General features: G+C 56.1%; 1 protein-coding gene across 2 annotated transcripts; it reads right to left on the minus strand.

The window, feature by feature from the left end:
- Positions 1-330: 330 nt before the first annotated feature.
- SMPD1 (sphingomyelin phosphodiesterase 1) lies at positions 331-9,301 on the minus strand. Of its 2 annotated transcripts, none has more exons than XM_034426369.3 (6): positions 8,640-9,301; positions 5,119-5,879; positions 3,103-3,274; positions 2,846-2,922; positions 1,404-1,549; positions 331-1,304 (listed from the first exon to the last, which is right to left on the minus strand). In XM_034426369.3, the coding sequence occupies exons 1-6, from the start codon at positions 8,826-8,828 to the stop codon at positions 901-903; spliced, it is 1,749 nt and encodes a 582-aa protein (XP_034282260.3). In that variant the 5' UTR covers positions 8,829-9,301; the 3' UTR covers positions 331-900. The 2 variants fall into 2 exon arrangements, with proteins under 2 accessions (XP_034282260.3, XP_060545628.2); XM_060689645.2 differs by lacking the exon at positions 8,640-9,301 and adding an exon at positions 7,065-7,421.
- Between the last annotated feature and the right edge of the window lie 5,259 nt (positions 9,302-14,560).

The raw sequence follows: 14,560 nt of genomic DNA on the forward strand, positions 1-14,560 counted from the left end.
TCCATCTCTGGCGTAGTCTTGTGATGGGAGGGGGGAGCTGCCAACATCCCTCTCCCCACCCCAGAAGCTGCTGGAGTCCATCATCTGGGGATGATGGGTGTCTGGCAGGGCTAGGGAGTGCACTGGTGGTCTGATGGGTGCAGGACAGCCTCCCGTGCCCCTCCCAGGATATGGCATAGGTAAGGCGGAGCTTTCTCCTCCCTCCTGCCATAGGGAAGATGTTGTGCCCATGTCTCCCTGTCCTCTGGCCTTGGGGGCAGCCAGCTGGTCACGCATGGGAGAGCGAGCCCAGAGGATCCAGGCGAGCTGCTGGGTGAGAGAGGAGCCTTCTGCCAGTGGAGGAAGCCGTTTATTGCCGGGCGAGGGAGGAACAAAAGAGAAGAGGGGTGCCCCCTGCCTGCTGAGGAATCTCATGCTGGCAGAAGCTGGGCCGAAGAGTCTGAGAACGGACCCTGCCTGGTTTAGCAGTGCAGCTCTGTGGAGAGTCCTGGCAACAGCCCCCAGCATCCCCGGCTGTTTGGGCATCTGCTCCTCCTCTGCGGATGGCACTTCAAACATGGGGGCAGCAGGGTGTGCATGTCTTGCAGGCCTGCTTTTCATGCCCACACACAGGGGTGGAGCAGGGGTGGAAGAGAAGAAGCTGCCAAGCAATAGAGGGGAGCTGCAGAGGGAAAGAACAGCCAGGGCACCCCACCCTCTCTTAAGAGTCTTGGGGCCATGGCCGGGCCTTTTCCACATCTCAGGGGTGTGATTTGGAGGGCTGTGAGGGCTTGTCTGGAACTTGAGCCCCATGGAGTGCCCGAGAGAAGGGACACCATGTTGTGCCCATGCCCACAGAGCCTGCTGGAGCACAAGGCCACTGCATCCCTTGGAACTCCGAGGCCTCAACTTGGCCCCCAGCTAGCAGAACCTCTGTTGCCACCACCAGGCCTGGATTTCTGGGAAGGGCAGCTTAAGGGTCTGGCAGAGTTTGGGATCGGCTGCCCGGCCGGTGCGGAGAGCGCAGAGCGTGGCCTTCCTGCAGGCATCCCCGCAGGGCTTGGCAGGCGGGTGGCCCTTGAACCTCAGGTACCAGAAGTGCTGGAAGAGCCGCTCGTCAGCCTGCAGGCGGTCCAGGAGCCGGTTCCAGTCCTCCGGGAAGGCCACAGGCAGCCCATAAGTCTCCCGGGCCCCATAGAGGCGCTGCCACCGAGCCACGGCACCGGGCTGGTTCGCCTGCGTCAAGTTCAAGATGAACGTCTCGTGGTCAAGGACCATGTAGGAGCTGCCAGAGCGGATCCCGTCCACGTGGTAGATCCGGTACCCTGGAAGGCAGGCAGGGGTTACTGGCTCAGTTCAGGAAGGGCCCCTTGCAGCAGACAACATGGGAGGGAGGGAGGGAGCAGAGGACAGCAGCACCTCACCTGGGTTGAGTTTGATGTAGGTGGTAACACTGGGAGCCAGGAAGGCAATGCCCACCGGCCGGGAAATGGTCTCCTCGTCGTAAAAGATCTCAAACCCGTCCAGGTGAGTGTGGCCAAAGAACTGCCCGGCTACCGTGCCCTCAAACCTGCAGGGAGAGAGAGGGCTGAGCAGGGGCTGCCCAGTTTTGCCCCGGCTGGGCAGCTAAAACGGGCTGAGCAGGAATCCGGCCTTGTGTTGGGTGCCCTGAAGATTGGGGGGGGGAGAGAAGAGGCACCCCCGGGAACCCGAGCACCACAGCTTGGCCTCCCTCTGAGAGAGCCGAAACCACAAGGCTGGCAAGGAGGCAGCCAAGTCTCAGCCCGGGCCCTGAAGGAGACGCCCAGGAGGTCAGCAGGGACCCCCAGATGGGGAGATCGTTCCCCATTCAAGGATGCGACTGGCTCCATGGCAAGCGAGCAGAAGCCTTTCCTTGGTGTGCAATTGTGCAGCACTGTTGGTGCCCAGGGCATAACCAGCCTGGAGTGAGGCCTTATCAAGGGTGGCCGGAGAGAGCTGGCCTTGCCCAACCACGAAAGGCTGAGCAGAGCTGGGCCTGCTGGTGACCAGACTGGAGACCCACCAGGAGCCCCCAAATTTGTAGAGTGGAGTACAGAATTGAAAGCCTCCCCAGAAAGCAGTCAAGAGGCTCTGAGTTTCTGGTGATGAGCAAGGAGACAGGGTGGTATAAGGCTCCAGCAGGGAGTTGGACTAGATGATCTCTAGGGTCCCTTCCAGTCCTAGGATTCTATGTTTTAGGTGCTCAGAGAGTCGTCAGGAGCTGGTCTGGGCCTGGGAAGCCCCCCCCCCAGCAGGCCCTTCTGGGGGTTATCTAGGCTGTGGTGCACATACCGCCGCCCCCCCCCCCCCCCAGGAAGAGGGAGCCATGAGAGCCTGAACCATGAGAACTCAAACCATGGCTGGCATTAAGGAACCTTTCCTCATGCAAAGGCAGCAGCTCAGCCTTTACCTGACCTGCTACCTACGTTGTGTGACAAGGCTCAAATTCCATCCACCCCAAAAACTTCCCCAGATACAAAACATTTTCTCATTAGCTTTGGGAATGGAAGCCCCTCCCTGACTGCTCCACCCCCCTTCAGGAATCATCCAGGAAACCTTCTGGGGGATTTGATGGGCTGCTCACCCAGCAAATCAGAGCAGCAACACCTGTGACCCACGGCTGAGCCTGGGGCAGCTGAAGCAAAGTTAGTGATGGGGGGAGGGGGGGGGGGGCTTAGCCAGCGACCGTCTTTGGAGGGAGGAGAGACTCATCCAGGCTGGGACGGGCAAGAGGCACTGGCCTGCGGGAGTCTCTGCAGTCAGCCTGGCACAAGCACTTGCTGGGGACGCCACTTGCACGGGTGCCAGGCTGGGCAGGGCAGGGCAGGCAGCTGGCACTTCGTACCTGTTGATGATGTGGTAGTAATTCCAGCCCCAGCTCCGCAGGCAGTGGGAGGGCGGGATATGGCCGATGATGTGGACCTGCAGAAGGGGGAGGGGGGGTTGTCAGCAGGGGCAGCAGCAAGGGCACCCACCGGAGACGGGTGCTTTCCTCAGGCTCCCCGCTCGCTCTTTGCCCTGCTTCTGAGGAGATCACCTCATGTTCCGGGAATGACCTGGCCCAGTTCCTGCCCAGTGCCACCCCTGCCCGCCCCGGCTCACCTTCTCGCCACTTTCCTCGGCCTTCTGCAGGATGCCCACCAGCCACTGGAGCTGCCCGGCTGGGTCAGTGGAGTTGATCAGGAGCCAGAAGTTGGCCTCAGAGCAGAAGTTCATGTTGAGGGAAACCAGGCGGAGGCCCCGCCAGATGGGGAGGGTGTAGAAGCCCCCCAGCCTGCCAGGGTGAATGCAGGAGAGTCTCAGGGACGGACAGCCTCTCAGAAATCCCGCCTCCACCCCCCCACCCCGGTGGCCCCAGGGCCTTGCCTCTCCCGGGAGAATCCAAGGGGGCCAGCACCCTTGGGGAGGGTCTCCTTCGTCCCATCGCCATCAGCCAGACCGCAAAACCTTCCGTGATGGAGCCCCCATGCCTCCAGAGCACCTATGGCAACTTCAACTCCCAGAATCTCAGCCAGCAGAGCAAAGCGCAGAATTCTGGGAGCTGAACTCACAGTTCATACAGTTGCCTTAGTCTCCCAGCTCTGTCTGTGCCCCGGGGCAGAGGCCGCCTGACTGGTGCCACGGGGCTTTGCCACCGCTGACGCCCAGGCCGAAAAATTCTTAGCCAAGCAAAGGAGGCGGCCTTCCCTCCGAAGAGGCAGGGCTCCCGTCTCACAAGCAATTTTAACCCTGCGGGCCAGGAGCGACTTTCCTCTCCGATGGAAACACGGCAGAATTAAGCAGCTCTTTGGGCCCCATCCTGACCTCCCCCCCAAAGAAAGCCAGCTCCCACTGATGAGGCTGCCCAGTTTGGGTCACGAAACGGCTGCAAGGAAACAACCCAGCTCAGGGAGCACCTGGGACCTTTCAAAGGCGGCTTTGCACATTGCAGAAAAGTCTGCAGGACGGTCACAAAAACAGCCCAAGCTGCCTCACAGGGCGGCTGTTATGGGGGAAATAGGCAGAGATAATAGATACGTTTGCTGCCTTGAGAGGTTTATAAAAATAATAGGGTGGGATATAAATGAAACAAATAAAAGCTCTCTGTAGGCAACAATGCAAGGGCAGAGGGAAGGGGAAGAAAATACCACGTACGCAACAACCCCACAGGAGACCCTGGCTTCAAATAGCATTTCCATAGCATTCAAGGTGCTTTTAAAGCGGGTGCGTCCAACCGTGGCAACTTTTAAGACCTGTGGACTTCAACTCCCAGAATTCCCCAGCTGGGCAGATGAGGAATTCTGGGAGTTGGGAGTCCAGGGGTCTTAAAAGTTGCCACGGTTGGACAGCCTTGTTTCAAAGCATCTCCTGAGCCTGGCCACAGAAACGTAGCAGCAGCAGCAGCTGTGAGGCTCTTCCTGGTGAACCCGGCAGCCCTAATTCTCACGCCTGGCTAAGCCAGATGTTTTGCTGAGCGCGAAGGAAGGCAACTGCCGGAGCGGCTGGCTGCTTTGCAACAACATCCAGCCCAGGAAGAACCAGGAGAGCAGGTTACACCCAGCCCAGTCAGGACTGCAGCAGAGGCAAAACTTTCTTGCCACGAAAATCAATCAATCAATTTGATTTCTGTGGCCACCCAGCTCAGGCAAGTGACTTGTGGGTGGGGTGGGGGCTTACAATTCTAACATCCAGAATCCTGGAGTTTGGCTCCACCAGCTGGCCTTCCTCCCAGACAGCTGTGGTTATGGGCAGCAAAGAGGGAGGGAGGGAGGGAGGAAATGAAATAAACATCAGAGCTGCCAGGGGGAGGGAAAGAAGGCCACTGGAGTCAGGCGGCAGGTGAATTTTATTTATTGTTATTATGTCTTGGTAGCACCCAGGGCAGGTCCCTGCCAAGGCCACCTGGAAAATGGGGAAGGGGGAGTGAGGATCTGGTTCCCAGAAAAGGTGGGGGAGAGCCCAGCCTGGACCCCCAGGAGAGTAAATCACCTGGGTCTGCAGGGCAGAGGGCACCCTGGCCAAGGCTGCTCTGCCCCCACTTGAGGAGGCCTCCTGACATCCCTCAGGCAGCCTTCCTTTCCCCCCCCCCACCCTCCTTGCCTTCCTGGTGCCCCCTGCCCGCCAGACCCTTGCTCTTACCTCAGGGTTTGCAAGGCTTCGGGCGGCAGCCACTGCTGCCAGGCGTTGGCCATGGCATCGTACAGCCAGGCGGAGGACTGGTTCCCAGGCACATAGGGAGGGGGGAAGGCATTGACGGGAACCGATTCGTGGTTGCCCACCGCCGGGTAGACGGGCAGCGGCCCCAGGTACTTCTGGATGAGGCTGGTGATGGTGGTGAGAGCGTACAGCTGGTCTTGGCGCGTCTGCTGCCAGACGTTGTGAGCCGGGATGTCGCCCGTCCAGTAAGCGGCATCGAACGGCCCGGCAGACGCCAAGTGCTGCAGCAAGTTCTCCAGGGTGTGGAGGGGCAGGTCGCATTTGCTGTAGGAGCCCCAATAGCCGGCCCCAGGGCCACGCGGCTGCCCCCCCCGGCAGCAGAGGGGGTCCTTGCAGTCGGGGTCGCTGCCCGGGGTGTACTGCCGGTCCCAGTGCAGGTCTGTCAGGAAGAGCAGGCGGGCTGTGGGGGCGCCGGGTGGAGGGGGCACCAGAGGCTGCAAGGGTGGCTTGGGGGTCTTGGGCAGGGTGACGTTCCAGCTGGAGTAGATGTCCCAGTGGCCGCACTGGGTGCCCACCAGCAGGCCGCAGATCTCAGCCGGGCGTAGGACGGAGCGGACCCAGGCGGTCACCAAATCTTGCCCAAAGATACGGATGATCTCCCGACACACCTCGGGGGGTGCCAGCTTCAGTGTCACGCAGACCTTGGCCGCCAGCTGCTGGATGTGCTCCACGCTGGTCTCCAGCTGCGAAGCAGAGGGGTGGAGTTAGCATTGGGGGGGAGGGCAGGGGCTGGAGAAGCACCCTTGAAATGTCCCAGAAAAGAGAGGCTGGAGGAATCTCCCTGCCTGACGCCTTAGCTGTCTCTCATCTCCTACGTTCCTGCCAGGGTCCTCCTGGCATGGAGTCCCTTGGGGTGGGGGATAGGCTCTGGTGTGGGGAGACCCGCCCCTGTCCCTGAAGTCCACTTCAACCACCAAGAAGCGCAGGAGCAGCCCCCTTGTGTGATAAGAAAAGCCTCCGATAGGCCAGCTGGCTTTTCCCTGCACTTAGCCATGTGCCCTGCCCCGCCAAGGCCGGAAGTGAAGTGAAGGGCCCTCCGCGAGCCCTCAGCTGGAGCCTCTGGACTGCCCAGGCTTCCCCCAAGGCCCCCAGCCCCTCTCAGCAGAAGAGCAGGTCGTACACAGGGGCCGCAGTTCTCCATCCCCCCCGAACAGCCAGCCCCAGCCCCAGCCTTGGTCCTGATGCTCGCTTGGGCCCTGGAGAGCCAGCTGAGCTGCCAGAGCTTCCTGGAAGGGGTCCGAAGGAGACTCAGGAGGCCAGCCTACCAGAGCCAGCCTACCAGATAGGGAGGAGGGAAAGTGTCACCCAGCCTGTTGTGCAATCAGAGGCCAGCGCTTTGTGCCACGGCTGCTGCCTCTACAAAGGGCTGTAGGCAAGGGGCAGCCAGGCAGCTGAAAGGAGCTCAGCAGATATTCTGGATCTCCTCTGGGTCTCCTTTTCCTGCAGCAAAGGGAGGGGGAAACCAGCTAAATAAGGCCTGCAAGAGGAGAGGTCTGAAGCAGCCCCTCCTCCACTCCACCCTCCTCACTGGATCGCCCTCCCAATTTGGAGCTGTGAAAATATTGCATGTTGTTGTTGTTAGTCGGGAAGTTGTGTCCGACCCATCACAACCCCATGGACAACGTTCCTTCAGACCTTCCTGTCCTCTACCATCCCCTGGAGACCATTTAAGCTCACGCCGGCTACTTCAGTGACTCCATCCAGCCACCTCATTCTCTGCCGTCCCCTTTTTGCCCTCAATCGTTCCTAGCATTAGGCTCTTCTCCAGGGAGTCCTTCCTTCTCCTTAGGTAGCTAAAGTATTTGAGTTTCCTCTTCAGGATCTGGCCTTCTAAAGAGCAGTCAGGGTTGATCTCCTCTAGGACTGACCGGTTGGATGGCCTTGCCAGAGTCTCCTCCAGCACCAGAGTTCAAAGGCCTCCATTCTTTGGCCTTCTCAGCCTTCCTTATGGTCCAACTTTCACAGCCATCCACTGCGACTGGGAAAACCAGAGCCTTGACTATATGCGTTTTTGTTGGCAGGGTGATGTCTCTGCTTTTTAGTACGCTGTCTAGATTTGCCATGGCTTTCCTCCCCAGGATCAAGTGTCTTTTCATTTCTTGGCTGCCGTCCCCGTCTGCGGTGATCTTGGAACCCAGGAAAATAAAATTTGTCACTACCTCCATTTCTTCCCCATCTATTTGCCAGGAATTGAGAGGGCTGGACGCCATGATCTTAGTTTCTAATATCATATTTTCTAAGATTACATATTGCATCTAAGAGTTGGCAATTATTTATTTGTATCCCCCCTGTATTATTTTTACCAAAAGCTCAAAGTGGCGAACATCTCCACACACCTTCCCCCTCCTCTTGTCCCCATAACAGCAGCAGCCCCCTGCGCGTGTTGGGCTAAGAGGCAGCGACTGGCCCAAAGTCACCCGCCTGACTGACCTTATCCCACCAGAGTTTCAGGCACCCACCCTGAAGCCAGGAGAAACTCAAGGGAAACTGAGGAAGGAGGGGTAACGTCCTTTGGGAGGAGGGCCGCTCCTGGGAGGGGCCCTCTTTCTCTCTCAGGCAGGCAGGCAGGCAGGCAGGGGCGGCTGATGGGGAAACCTCTGAGCTGTGTGGACACCGGAGCTTCCTGGCTGTCAGCCGCTCCTCCCTCTGCCCTTGCCCAGCCTCCCGCTGGCTTCCACACAGCTCGTGACCCGCTGGAGGTTGGGAATCAGGCCGTCAACAAAAGGAGGGGTGTAACCCCAAGGGCAGCCCCCCCCCCGCTCTTGCTGACTGCAGGGAAGGAGGCGGCAAGTCGGGGGCTACAAGACCCCCCAGGGGGAGACCACGAAGGGCTCCCTTGGCACAGTTGGCCCTGGCAGCGGGAAGGGGAAGCGGCTCTGATCAGGAGCAGGACCGAGAGGCCCCCTCCTTTGTCTTGCAGCCCTCCTGACCCCTTCCAGAAGACGGGGGAGGGGGGCGGGGGACGGGCTGGCACTTGCCAACCTTCTCTGGACATCCCGGGAACGGGGCTTTCGGTCCACGGACGGCGGGTCTTTCTTCAGGATCCCGGACACTGCTAGAACCTTGACGGGGGGGGGGAGGCATCTCCCCAGCCCGTCATCAGGGGTGTCCCTGGTCTCCCCACCTGCCCTCCGCCCGGGGTCTCAGGGAAGTCGGCCCTGAGCTTCAGAAGGGGGGGGTGCAAGGGCGTCCATCCGGCTCTGCCAACTTCCTTGGCACGAACCTCCCCCCCCCGCCCCCCGGCCAGAAGGTGCCCTCCTTCTGGGAAACGCCTGCAAGGGGCCCCTGGGAGCTCCCGCCGAGCAGCCCTGGAGGGCCCCGCTGCTCCCAGGAAGCCGCCCGGGAAACCACCTCGGCAAGTGGTGGGAAAGCTTTGCCGGAGCGGAAGCGCGGCTGCGGCCTCCGGGGAGGGGCGCCTGGCCGGTGTCCCCCGTGGAGCTCACCTGCATGCTGGCGTCCAGGGCGGTGAAGACCAGCCTGCAGGCGGGGCAGCTGAGGTTCGTCCAGCCGAAGCGCGCTCCGGCCGCGGGCAGCAGGCTCTCCAGGGCCGGCCGGCTCTCCCGAGGCACGGCCAGCCCCGCCGCCGCCGCCAGCGCCCCGGCCAGCACCAGGCGGAACGCCGCCGCCCGCATCGCCCGGCCCGGCTCGGCTGCTCAGCACGCACAACGGGACGCGCTCCGCCCGGCCTCGCCTCGCCACTGCCGCCCGGCCGGCCGCCCAGCAGGGAAGGCGCTGAAGCGGGCGGAGCGAGGCCCGGAGCCGGGAGGAGCGCTGGCAGCCCCCGCCCCCCAAGATGGCCTCCGCCCGGCTGGCCCTCGGGGCCCCGCGCCTTCCTCCCGCAGGCGGGCCGGGAGACGGGAAGGGCCCGAGGGGGAAGAGCCGTCCGAGCCGTCCCTGCCCGGCCAAGAGCCCCGGCCGGCTCGGATCATGCGGGGGAGCCCCTCCCCCGCCTCCCCCCAAGCCTGCCGTCAAGGAGCCCCCCCCCCCGATCGATCCCCGCGGCCCACGGCGGCCTTCCCTCTGCCCGGCTGTCTCGTTCGGCGGGGCGCCTCGCAAGGGGCCCGGAGTCGCTGCGGGGTCCCTTGCAGAGGTTTCCTGAGCAGCCTAGCTAACCTGGCTGCTCGGGGGAGGGGGGGGAGAGGGGGGGGCGTTGCGCCCCGCTTATTATCTGCAGCGGCTGGGCCCGACGGCGGGGGGGGCGGGGAGCTTCTCTTTGGAAGTTCCTTGATTGGGCTGATGCCGGTCTGGTGTTGAGGCTTCTGTTCTCTGGGCTTCTTTCTTTCTCAGTCTTTTTATTTCCTCCTCTGGAAGGTACGTAAACCTGTCTCTGGGTGGCCCTTTAAGGGCTGATTTATGGGAATGCCAAACTCCCAGGGATTCCCTACCTGGCCTGGCCTTGGTCAAGGATGCTCAGTTTCCCAGCTGAAGCTGCGGCTGAGCCTGTCCCTGCATCGTGAGATGAAGGAGTTTCTGTTGTGTCCTCTGACTTGGTCTTCGGGGATGCCCTCTGCTAGTCTGAGATGTTGTTTGTGTTCTCCTTTTCCTAGCCTGTGTTGGTTGTGCCCTGGCAGGTTGAGTGGTGGGGCGCCTTCTGATAAAGTTGTGTGGGATTCTACTTTCTTGCAGCGTGTTGTACTTCCCTTTTCTGGTGTTGTGGGTTGCTGATGCAATGCGTTTGTGTTCATCTGAATAATGTCTTTTTATGGGTGGTTGAGTTACTGCTTTGGTGATGGAGCGCTTGGTTAGCGTGGGTGGTTTTTCAGTAGTTGTTTTTCATGCCTTTCTAATTTGTTCCCTCTGCTGATGAGGCTATCCGGGAAGGGTTGTGTGTTGTTGTTTCCTTCTTCCTTGTGAATATTCTTCCTTTGAAGATGCTCCTGATTGCTCCATGTGTCTCCTCCAGTTGTTCTTTTTCATTAGGACGAAGGTGCCATCTGCATAACGACCTACATAACTACATATCTGCGTATTTTTGTTTGTGTGTATGGGAGAGCTGTGGTTTCTAGATGCTGAGAGTGGGTGTCCCTCTGATTTGTTGGCAAATATGTCCATCAATCTGAAAGCGGGTAGTGAGGCAGAGGCTGGTCAGGTCCATGATTCTGGGCGTTTCGATCTCAGGAATATTTAATTAGGTCAGGTGTGCTGTGTAGCACTCTGGTTCTACGGAGGTAAAGAGGGCTGTGACATCGAATGAACCGTCTCAACTTCTTCTCTTATTAGGTCTTTTCTGGATGCATTGGTGGGTTTTTTTGTAAACAAGTTTTATTAGAATTTTTCTTTCATCATACTTATTTTACGAACAGAGTGTTGACTGGGTCACATCTTATACATCTTATATATATTAATCTATATAATCTATTCCAATCTTCCCATTTTTTCCTTATCCATCTCTTTTATATAATTCTTTATCACAAATTAATCATTTTTCACCATACCTTGTTATTTCAGCTTCTGCCATATTGTTCTTTTTTTCCCAAGTCCATTTTACATGTTTTCAATATCAGCCATAATCTTTTTCCATACTACTTTATCTTATCTTAATTTCTTCTTAGTACATAATACATAAACAGTATCACTATCCGCTCTTAATTTCTAATCTCTTACAATAACATCAATTATTTATTCATTACAGAATATATTTCTCAAAATCCCCATCCCACTTTTTAACATTTCAACTTTAGTTTAGTTTAGTTTTTATTATATTTGTATACTGCCCTTCTCCCGAAGGACTCAGGGCGGTGAACAGCCATGATAAAACAACATACAAGACAAAATTTTAAAAAACCTATTAAAACAATTTAATCTTTGGCCAAAATTAAAACTTCCAATTGAAACCATTTTAAACCACTTTTAAAACCCAATTTAAAATCGTTTATCCCGTCAGACCGGCTTGCTGAAATAATAGGGTCTTCAGAGCACGACGGAAGGCACAGAGGTCGGGGATCCTTCATATGTCCGGGGGCAGTTCATTCCATAGGGCAGGAGCCCCCACAGAGAAGGCTCTCCCCCTGGGGGTCGCCAGTCGACATTGTTTGGCCGACGGCACCCTGAGGAGGCTCTCTCTGTGGGAGCGTGTCGGTTGGTGGGAGGAAAACGGTGGCAGAATGCGGTCCTGTAAGTAACCAGGTCCTAAGCCATGGAGCGCTTTAAAGGTGGTAACCAACACCTTGAAGCGCACCCGGAAGACCACCGGGAGCCAGTGCAGCTTGCGCAAGAGGGGTGTTACATGGGAGCGATGAGTCGCCCCCATTATCACTCGCGCGGCTGCATTCTGGACCAGTTGGAGCCTCCGAGTGCTCCTCAAGGGGAGCCCCATGTAGAGAGCATTACAATAGTCCAGACGGGAAATGACGAGGGCGTGAGTGACTGTGTGCAAGGTGTCCCGATCCAGAAAGGGACGCAACTGGGAAATCAGGTGAACCTGATAAAAAGCCCCCCTGGCCACGGCCGTCATATGATCGTCTAAAGACAGCCGTGAATCCAGGAGGACGCCCAAGTTGCGAGCCCTCTCTGAGGGGGGTAAGATCTCATCCCCAATAGCCAGCGATGGTGTTAGCTGGCTATATTGGGACATTAGAAACCACAGCCACCCAGTCTTGGAGGGGTTGAGTCTGAGCCTGTTCCTCCCCATCCAGATCCGCACGGCCTCCAGACAACGGGACATCACGTCAAGGGCATCATTGGGGTGGCCTGGGGTTGAAATGTACAACTGCGTGTCATCGGCATACAGTTGACACTTCACCCCAAAGCCACGGATGATCTCGCCCAGCGGCTTCACATAAATGTTAAACAGGAGGGGCGAGAGGACTGACCCTTGCGGCACCCCACACGTGAGGAACCTCGGAGTCGACCTCTGCCCCTCCCCCCCAGTCAACACAGACTGCTTACGGTCAGAGAGGAAGGAGAAGAACTTTGTCTCTTAATTTAAATTATCTTCAAAATTGAACCAAATTGCCATTCACATTTCATCTGCTATTCTGTTTTACTATAAGCAATATACATCATCATATTCAAATCTTACATTAAAACCCTTTAACTTAGTTGATCATCCACTATTAATAATATTAATACAGTTCCCTTAAATCTACTAGTATGTACCTTATTTCCCTTCCTCCTTTCCACTAATCTTCCCTTCTTTTCTCTTGGTCTCTCCAAAATTCCACTTGATAATTTTCTCCTTTTCTCCTAGTCTCTTAACTTCTTTTTCTTCTTTATATATTTATTATGTCTTTTCTTCTGAATCCTTTTTCTCACTTTTAGATATATTATTCGAGTAGTTCTCCCCAAGCTTTCTCCTAATCTCTTTCCACTCTTTCCCTCTTTACCCTTTGATTGATTCTCCCCACACCGTTGGATGAAAACCTGTGTTAGCTTTCTGTTTCTCTGGGGGCATCCAGAGAAGGGTGGGAAGACGAGTCCACGGCTTTTCCTCTCTTGCTGTTCTTCTTTTAAGGTTTGACCTTTCTCGGTTAGTCTGCTGAGGGCTCCCTTGATCAGCTTGTTCAGCTTCCATATTGGGTTGTTATTTACTGGGATGAGAGTCTCTGTCCTCCATTCATTCTCTGGATTTTCGTAAGCATTGTGTTCTCTTCCCATTGACCCTTGTTCGGCCTTGGTTTGCTGGGAGGACGGTTGAGGCTTTTGAGGACTGCCCTGCCCACTGCTTCGAGTGAGTTCTGCCTCGCTGCCTTAGGTTTTCGATCTGTGGGGACTTTATTTATTTATTTATTTATTTATTTGGTTTGATTTATATGCCACCCTTTTCCGGAGACTCAGGGCGGCTTACAATGCGTTAATAGCCTTCATACTTTTGTATATACCTGCTTAGTAGGGCTTTCGCCCCCCCCTCCAAGCGGTGTTCTTTTTATACAAAGTCAGCTTATTGCCCCCACAATCCGGGTCCTCATTTTACCTACCTCGAAAGGATGGAAGGCTGAGTCAACCTTGAGCCTGGTGAGATTTGAACTTGCAATAATTGCAGGCAGCTGGTGTTACTTAACAGCACTTCAGTCTGCTGCGCCACCAAGGCTCATCAATACTTTCAGTGTTCTGCGGCAGACAGTTGGCTGTCTGGACACGTTGACCTCCCTCGTGGGTCCAGGTGCCTCTTTGCTTGGGGCTTAGCTTGAGCAATTTGGTTTGGAGTTTGGTTTTTCTCTTGATGGGCTTATCTTTTTGTGTGCTCTGAGGCCGTCCTTTGTTCCAGTTGCTCCCTGGGGTTATCTGTGGGTGTGTGGGGGATTTGTTTAGTCTGAGCGTCCACGATCCTTAGCTGTGGATCCTGTTGAGCTGTTCTCCATCCAGCTGTGCAGTTCATGGGAGGTTCGCATCTGACCCTGGTGGGCAGGCCGTGTGGTCGTAGGCCTTTGTGCAGAAGGACTATGGATCCTTGGGGGAGCTTTGTCTACAGGCGGATTCCTTCCACCCTTGTGGTTTCTGAAGCATTGGACACCCTTGTGTGGTTCCCATAGGAGAGAATCTACGTAGCTGGTGGTTGGACTGTGGTCTCCTTGGTGCTCTCTGAGCCGGGTTCTTTTTCTTGCAGGCATTATTTCCCATCAGTGTGAGGAGTGCGGGGTTTGCTCCCTACTTCTGTACTGTGGCTTTCCCTGCCAGTGTTGGTGGGGTTGTGGGTTTCTCCTTGGTAGTTCTTTGATTAGGGGACTGTTTTTCTATACTGTGTCTGCACTGTACGGAGCCCTCAACCCCCCAGTGAAGGAAGGCTTTCTAGAGCCTGAGAAACCTGACTGTTGGAAGATCCATATCCCAGTGACCAATAGATAACTGAGCTTCATTTACTTTCTATTGGATATGCTGTCCCTAAACACTCTCTGCCTTTGTGGAAGTACAGACTGGACTCTTTCCTGTCTCTGTTTTCTGCTGCCCCACCAAGAACTGGACTCTCTGTCCATCTCAGGAAAAAGGTTGATGGCCACAATTACCTGCCGTGGAGTCGAGATCAACTCTCGGGGGCCACATAGATGGATTTTCCTCAGGAGGACCATCTGTTGCCAACCTGGTCCCGTCACTGCTGTAACCGAGTCCGTCCGTCTTTTTGAAAGTTTTTTTTTAATCCTGCTTTTATTATTTTTATAAATAACCCAAGGCAGCGAATAAAACTCATACTCCATACTCTGTTATCCTGTATTCCTCCTCCTCCTCCTATTTCTCCCACCACAACCGCCCTGAGTGGTAGTTTGGGCAGAGAGAGTGATTGGCCCAAAGTCACCCAGAGAGACCTTTTGTGTCTCTCGGGATCAACCAGGCCTGGATGATTTACAGTACTGTGCAAAAGTGCCAGGCGGTTGGGCAAAAAGGCCATAAATTAAGAATGCTTTCAGAAATAGAAGTGATAATAGTTCAT

The sequence above is a fragment of the Pantherophis guttatus genome, chromosome 5, assembly GCF_059756535.1.
Source record: "Pantherophis guttatus breed Tessera chromosome 5, ASM5975653v1, whole genome shotgun sequence".
Classification (NCBI taxonomy): domain Eukaryota; kingdom Metazoa; phylum Chordata; class Lepidosauria; order Squamata; family Colubridae; genus Pantherophis; species Pantherophis guttatus.

Excerpts from the sequence above, each read along its gene's own strand:
- SMPD1 (XM_060689645.2), bottom strand. The coding sequence starts at position 7,406 with ATGGCGTCCAGCCCTCTCAATTCCTGGCAAATAGATGGGGAAGAAATG. Across the intron at positions 5,880-7,064 it reads CTGGCAAGGCCATCCAACCG|CTGGAGACCAGCGTGGAGCA; the intron begins GTCAGTCCTAGA and ends TCTGCTTCGCAG. Across the intron at positions 2,923-3,102 it reads CCGAGGAAAGTGGCGAGAAG|GTCCACATCATCGGCCATAT; the intron begins GTGAGCCGGGGC and ends CCCCTTCTGCAG.